This window comes from Mytilus californianus, unplaced genomic scaffold, assembly GCF_021869535.1.
Source record: "Mytilus californianus isolate M0D057914Y unplaced genomic scaffold, xbMytCali1.0.p SCAF_36, whole genome shotgun sequence".
Taxonomy (NCBI): domain Eukaryota; kingdom Metazoa; phylum Mollusca; class Bivalvia; order Mytilida; family Mytilidae; genus Mytilus; species Mytilus californianus.
In genome coordinates, this window is record NW_026262686.1 from 1,123,123 (window position 1) to 1,131,539 (window position 8,417).

The following is an 8,417-nucleotide window of genomic DNA, read 5'->3' on the forward strand; positions in this document are numbered from 1 at the left end:
GCAATCCCGAAAAGGGGGGTCATCACAAACAAACATGACATTAAATTGTCATTATACGAACTAGAACAAACAGCTCTATGTTGCTTTGATATTTATCAATTTTCAGGAAACATGTGAAATAAATTTCAGGTCCATTTCATTATAGTGCCTAACAAGATTGTGTGAGGTAGACGAAATTGACCTTAAAACGATCGTATTGTCTTTTGATGTCCAAAAATAGGCAGATCGGACATATAAGGACTTTATCTAATGACTACATAAATTTGGGATTTATTATTATTATTATAATATTCTAATGAAACTGAAAATTGTATTTTTTTGTTAGGATAAACAACAATTTTACCTGGCGTAGCCGTGCATAAAATGTTTTTCTGCGAAAAATGGCGTATTTAATGGAATAGAACGTTAATACAGTAAACTTTCTCTTTTTTCTCCGCAATAGGCTATCAAAAATAATTTATCTAATGTGTATGTGGAAAATTATGTGAAAAGATAAAAAGTGGCAATTGTTACCTTTCATACCTTAAGTTTCATTCATATGCCGCTATTATTGTTGTTGTTACCAATTATGTAAATTAATTGTATCTGATTTTATGCCCTTTATGGGCCCTGTAATTTGGAAAATACAAAAAAAAATCTATTCATTGATAAAACGTAATATGGACTGGTCCAGTGTCCAGTTTGCAGGTCATTTAATTTACTGTACACATTCATGCACGCTCTGATTTAATCGATATACTCGTACGAAAAAGCATGAACAGTTTGAAGGTAATCTAATAATAACTTAATCCAATCAAATTGCATAAGATTCAATAACAATGTCCAGTCCACATCATAATGAGTAATAGGGGTGAACTTGGTAGGGAGAAAATGACAGATATTTCAAGTTAATATTTATGCAATAACGAATTAAAATTTGTCAACCAAAAGTTTTGCTACAATTTCAAAAACATGTCGTTCTGTATGGGTATAGTTTTCGGATCTTTCATTAGCGTATTTAAGGCTATAAAAAGTTTGGGCTTCAAAAGTTCACACAATTATTGACTTTATACAGAAAATTCGTCCTTGTAAAACATTTAATAGTTCACAAATGATACGCGATTTTAAAGTAAAATTATTTCTTAAAACACTGCAAAAAATTTCATTCATATTGATAAAGTGGTATCGTCATAAAGTGCGTTGAAATGAACAGTGGTATAGCAAACATCGAATTTCCTCACAAAATGTTATCACACACTATAGTAAGGGGAGTCAGTTAAGTTTGTTTATTTTTAGATTACAGGTAATCATTTGACATTACGTATACAACCTGTGTGACCTGTGTAGTGATTTTGATTTTACGATAAATTCATGATGAATGAACGATAATTTTATGAATGAACATGAGCACCTGACCTCTTTCTTAAACACCAATTAAACATATAAAACCGTATTTAAAAGGAGATAATTCAGTCAAATTTTCAGTACTAAATCAACAACTGAAATGATTCCATTTTTTGATGAAACATCGTACGAACGGAAAACGGAATCGCAGGTATAAAAATGCACTTTTTTCCCTTGTAATGACCGCGGATCTATAATTTTTATAGATCGGTTGAAATCCCAAAACTAATTTACATAATGGAAATTTAGGCGATAGCAATACATCGGAATGACCTGAAGGTCATCCTCTGTAAAAACGAGAAACGAGAAACACTAAAGAACCACACTGATCAATAAACGACAACCACTACAACAGGTTCCTGACTAAGGACAGGTGCAAACAAATGCAGCGGGTTTAAACGCTTAAACAGGCGCCAACCTTCACCCTAACCTGAAATAGTAGTGTAACATTACAACATAGAAAGACATGCATATTTTCACTTGAAATGTTTTTCACGAATGTCACGCTCTGTCACGTTTATGTCAAATCGAAATAAAGTTTTACTTTCAAAATGTACTTATAAAATAATTGCCATTTCGTATAACTATTAACCTATTTTAGTTAATCACTTACAGTATTAGGGAATATTGATCAAGTCATGAAAATAATGACATGCAGAATTTCTATGTAAATTTTTAGGTCGGGGTAGTGTATTTATTTTAGAATATTTTTATATTCATTTATTGACATCAATTAAACGTTTTTAAAAACGAAAAATTTTAACGGTCTGGTTATAAACGTTTTGACATTGAGAAACACATTTTCATCACACGTTTTCTGCTTGACTTCGTCTAAATATTATTGAAAGACTGTCTTTTGGTCATGTCAGAACTAAAAAAGAAGAGTGAAAACCCAGAAAACATAACACGAGGAAAACCTAAATCTGGCAGAGTTTGGAAAAATGTGCAAAACCAAAGGTATAGTTTAAAAAACTATAAAGAAAAGAACCACAAAAATAATTTTAGATGGCCCATTCTTTACGAATTCCAGTCACTTCGGCACCTGGTTAAATCGGCACCTGGTCAAGTCGGCACCAGGTATAGTCAATTCGGCACCTTGTCAAATCAGGACCTAGTTAATTCGGCACCAAAGGTAGTTATTTCGGCACCCATGACTAGAATAATGTTTTGCAAAGTAAAGTATTGAAGACTCCCTTTTTTTTCTCCATTTTTTTAAGATATTTTCATTCGAGGTGTCAACATACATTTGTCACACATAACAGTAATTCCAAAGGAAACATTGTTATAAAAAATGTCGTAAATGCTGGAACTTATATTATCATTGAACTTCCATTCATGACAACTGTACATTGCTAGTAAACATACAAAATTGGTGCCAGCTTTATTCATTTTATATAAGTAGACAGGAAACGCGGAAAAAAAGAATTTAAATAACAATGAATTGTTAAATTTGTTTTTATCCTCATATGTGGATTAAACAATAGCTTGGGTGATGGCTTCTCTGTTTAATCTAAGTTATTTTATTTATTAAACATCAAAAACTTCCTGAAAATGGTTAAAACAACAAGGGGGTTATTGATTATAATTAATACCATATTTTTTTTAAATCTGATACCTAATCAAGCAAAAAACTATTCTCCCCATACATCATGTACATGCCATCATGGCCATATCTCAAATAAAATTTTTAAAAAAGGTAAAAAAATATTTGGTGCCAAATTGACTAACCAAATGTGAAATTACTTTAAATAGGTGCCCATTTGACTGGATACCTATTTGACCAGGTGACAACTTGACTTGTACCCTTCTAAACACCATCAAGAGAACTTTTTGATAGATTAGATAAGTGAAGTTTCTGTTGCAGAATTTTATATCGTAAACTAATTTTAGTATATAAAATCTTACACAATAAAACTCCTGACTATCTGAAAAAGTTTGTGTGTTCAGACATGTCAGAGTTCTGACAGTCTATGAATTTTATGAAAGAAATTTAAGATCCGTCTTAAAAACAATTTGGTAGTTATACGGCCAAGCACTAATATAATGAAAAATCTTTTGCATACAGTTCTGCAATTCTATGGAAAAGCTTACCAACGAACATAAAAACATCAACATCATTATGTTTATTTAAATTTAAACCCATTAGTGGTAGGTCAATGATATTTGGTATGCAGATGTATTTCCATGATCATTTGCACCCCTCTTAAAGTCTGACATGGTTCGTGGACTTCAAATGATTTACATAGTTTTCATATTTAAATATTGCCATTTTAATTTAAACATTTGCATTACACATGTTCTATTATCAAAATTGCAAAATGTGAGACATATCTCTGTGTCAACAGTTGTTTTACCAAATGTCTTGAAACCTATCATACATTACAGGTTCCTTTGAGGTTCTAACATGTCTAATGACATTTCCCTTTCAAATCAAATTTTTAAAAAATATGTTATGAATCAAACAAGTATATATTTATATATATCTGTTAAATCAAACATGTCTATACCCCTCCCTCACAAAAGATGAATGGTCGGTACTGAATGATATGAAGAAAAAAAACAGATTTTAAATATTAATAAAAATTGTTTTCAATAGATTTTCAGATATTAAACAAGTGAAATCTTTCAAGACCTCGTGGTCAGATAAAATGAAAAAGAAAGCAGAGAAGAAGTCAATAAAGGATTTTGAAAAACGCTTAAAAGATGAGAAAAACAGAGAAAAGGAGGTTTGTTCTTTAATCTTTTACACAACCTTACATAAGTGAGTGCTTGTACAAATAATATGATCAGCAGAATAATATGACCATGAATTTTATATACTTATTCCTCTGTTTTTGTTGGTATAAATATCTGTGGAAGAAAAGTTATATTTTCAATTACTATTATTGATTGTGGGTAAAGTGAAACCACAAATTTAAATGTTCAACAAAGTATTAATTTTCTATAGACTTTTATCATGTTTATATAAACTTTTGCAAACTTATGTGAATGTATAAATCTGATAAGAATTAGATAATCAGAGATTTCTTTGATTCACTTCATAAAACTTGCTGGGACTGTAACCCTAACCCTAAATTTTTGCAAACTTATGTGAATGTATAAATCTGGTAATAATTAGATAATCAGAGATTGCATTGATGCACTTCATAAAACTTGCTGGGACCGTGGGTCCCAGACAGTCCCAAAAAGGATATTGGAGCAGTTTTGGACTAAGAATTAGAGAGCACTATTAATTACAAGCTATGAATTTTTGTATGTAATGCTGATCAATATTAAGTCAAGTCCTGTTTGTTGACTGAAAACGAGGCGTCAACAATGTATTAGTTTGTGATTAGGTCAGTTTATGGTGAACCACAAGTGGTAGGTCAATGATATTTTGTATGCAGTTGTATAAGCATTGGCACATTTCATTTCCGTGGAGATTATTTGGCCCTGCCCCCTCAGTCATGGTCTATTGACTTTGAAACTTTTGCTTAGTTTACATGTATTAGTTTGTGATTAGGTCAGTTTATGGGGAACAACTAGTGGTAGATCAATAATATTTGGTATGCAGTTGTATAAGCATTGGCATATCTCATTTCCATGGAGATTATTTGGCTCCGCCCCTTAGTCATGGTCTATTGACTTTGAAAATTTTGCTTAGTTTACATGTATTAGTTTGTGATTAGGTCAGTTCAAGGGGAACCATTAGTGGTAGGCCAATGTTAATTGGTATTCAGTTGTATAAGCATTAGCACATCTCATTTCCAGGGAGAATATTTGGCCCCGCCCCCTCAGTCATGGTTTATTGACTTTGAAACATTTGCTTAGTTTATATATATTAGTGTGTGATTAGATCAGTTTAAAAGATATACTGCTAATGTTATGTCAGTGATATTTGGTATGCAAATTTATTGGCATTTGCAAGTCTTATTTCCATGGAGATTATAAAGCCCCACCCCCTCATCATGGTTCATTGACTTTGAAACTTTTACATAGTTTACAAGTTAATGTTTGTGTTTAGGTTTGTTCAAAGGGAACGACTTATGATAAGTCAATGGTATTTGGTATGCAGTTGTATTAACATTGGCACATCTCATTTCCATGGAGATTGTTCAGCGCCATGTACCTTCAGTCATGGTTCATCGACTTTGAATATTTGCATAACTAATTACTTACATGTGAAAGTATTGCTATTTTAATTTCAACATTTGCATTATCAAAAAGTCCAAAACTCGAGACATATCTCTGTTTATTAAAGATTTCCCTGTATTACTGATAAATTAACAAAAACTAATGTTTTTTTAGACATCAATAACTTTTATGGAATTTTAACCATCTTTATGATGATAAAGAGATATTTTTCAGTATTTTATTGTTAGATGGACTATTTTTTTCGCAGCAAACATTGCACTTATCATTGGCAGCAGGCAATACACAGGATTTAATGGAACCCTTTAGAAGTTTTCATGTATGTTTCGTACGCATAAATTTGTGTTGTTGTGTTCTTGTCTGTTTTAATTACCTTTAAGTTTCCCTCAGAAATGTGCTTAATGCTTTGTATCCTTTGGTTGCTTTCTCATATTTATACAAACAGAATTAAATATTTGTATATAATTTTCTTTTAACAGGATAGAAGACAGAGAAAAGCAGAGAAAGAAAAGAGAAGACTGGAAAATCAGAGGAAATCAGAAATTGTTCAGCCGGTAAATCATTTTGTTACAATTGTCCAGCTGATCAGTAATTATTAGGTTTGCACTCTGTCCATCTGTCTGTCTGTCTGTGTCTGTCTGTCTGTCTGTCAGTCCGGCAAATCAGTTTTCCACACTTTTTTTCTTTGTGCTTGAAGATATTGATTTGATATTTGGTTTATTGTTTTATCATGACAAGTTACAGATCATGTTCGAATTTTGTTCTGTTCTGATGATTTTGTGCAGAGTTATGGTCCTTGGACTTTGAAAATTCACTCGAATAATAAGTTTTCCGCAATTTTTTTCGTCATGCTTTAAGATATTGATTTCATAATTAGTATATAGTTTGATCATGACAAGTTACAGATCAAGTTCAAATTTTGTTCCGGTCGGATGATTTTATGCAGAGTTATGGTCCTTGGACTTTGAAAATTCACTTAAATAATCAGTTTTCCACACTTTTTTTCGTCATGCTTGAAGACATTGACTTGATATTGTTATATAGTTTACATCATGACAAGTTAGAGATCAAGTTAGCATTTTGTTCCAGTACAATGAATTTTTAACCGGTAGGGGACTATGTATTGCCATGCAATACTCTCAGAATGCTTGTTATTATTAGTCCTCTACCGACGAAGTCGAAGGGGACTTTAGGTTTGCACTCCGTCAGTCTGTCTGTCTGTTCATGCTTGAATATGTTGATTTGATATTTTGTGTTTTGTTTTATCATGACAAGTTACAGATCAAGTTCGAATTTTGTTCCGGTCTGATGATTTTGTGCAGAGTTATGGTCCTTGGACTTAGAAAATTCACTCAAATAATCAACTTTCCGCTCTTTTTTTCGTCATGCTTGAAGATATTGAATTGATAATTGGTATATAGTTTACACCATAGCATTTTGTTCCAGTACAATGAATTTTTAACTGGTAGGGGACTATGTATTGCCATGCAATACTTTCAGAACACTTGTTAATATTTCAGATGGTAAATGAATTAATGAAAGTAAGATGTACTATTTTTGCTTAAATTGACATGCAATATTGTTTATACCCTGCTTTGAAGGTGTTGGGATGGAATTTAGCCCATGGTCCCTTAATTTTGAGCTCTGGTTACTAATTTTTTTCAGACTCACATATTGCAAGGCTTTTATACTTTTTTTTAATTCTCTTTCAGATAAAAAATACAGCAAAAATCAAGAGAATGAAAAAGAAACAACTGAGACTTCTTGAAAAAAGATGACAAAAATAAAGAAGATAAATGAAGTGAAATTGATAACTGTTAAATAACAGGAATATAGCTTCAGGGTACTGTGATTTGACAAGTAATTTTGTCTTGCTGAACTGTGCAGGTTTATTAAACCTAATAAAAGGTCCTCTGAACTATTGTCTTTGTTGTGTATTGTTGTTTATTCATTTATTTTCGTGGGTACACATTTTCATCAAGTTGGAGGCCAATTGTATTTTCGTGGATATTTAATGAAGTGATTATTTTCCGATAGAAATTTCCATTAAAGGCCAATGTTGGACTGAATCACTTTCTTCGTTACTATAAATAGAAATCTTTTTGGACCATATCTTATAGTTTCCCAATAAGGTCTTCATTTCCATTACTAACATGACTTTTCTGTTCACAATTGCTAACTTTCCTACCATTAATTATCTGTTGTAACTCCCTCTTGTAAAGTAATATATTTTAACTGGTTCTACATGAATTTGCAGTCATGTCTTTCGTTTTAATGATCCTCATATTTTTGTCCCCTGTGTAATGCTTTGCGGGGGACATAGAAATACAGGACGTCTGTCCCTCCGGTCTTGTTAGCACTCTCGTGTACAGTTCTTGCCAGATTTTATCATAGGTTTATATCAGCAATGTCTTGGATGAGTTCGAAAATCAGTGCAGATCAATTATTTTTAAAAGTCATGCCCCTTGGAAACATTAAACATATGGAAAATTGCATCATTAGCGCTTTCATGTGTACAATTCTTGCCAGAATTTTATGAAACTTATATAGTAGCTTTATATTAGCAATGTCTTTGAAGAGTTCGAAAATCAGTGCCGATCAATTATTTTTAAAAGAGTTATGCCCCTCGAAAATATTGATTATATGGAAAATTGCAATATTAGCGCTCTCAAGGGTACAATTCTTGCCAGAATTTTATGAAACATACATCATAGGTTTATATCAGCAATGTCTTTGACGAGTTAGAAAATCAGTGCCGATTAATTATTTTCAAAAGAGTTATGCCCCTTGGAAATATTGATTATATGGAAAATTGCATTGTTAGCACTCTCATGTGTACAATTCTTGGCAGATTTTTATGAAATTTAATTAAAGGTTTATATCATCAATGTCTCAAACAAATT

The 8,417-nt window shown here is 31.9% G+C and overlaps 1 protein-coding gene across 1 annotated transcript; it reads left to right on the top strand.

The window, feature by feature from the left end:
• The first annotated feature begins 2,144 nt into the window (after positions 1–2,144).
• On the top strand, positions 2,145–7,435 carry LOC127736772 (coiled-coil domain-containing protein 86-like). The gene is made up of 4 exons (XM_052247362.1): positions 2,145–2,340; positions 3,980–4,109; positions 5,994–6,068; positions 7,227–7,435. The coding sequence occupies exons 1-4, from the start codon at positions 2,246–2,248 to the stop codon at positions 7,290–7,292; spliced, it is 366 nt and encodes a 121-aa protein (XP_052103322.1). The 5' UTR covers positions 2,145–2,245; the 3' UTR covers positions 7,293–7,435.
• The last annotated feature ends 982 nt before the right edge of the window (positions 7,436–8,417 follow it).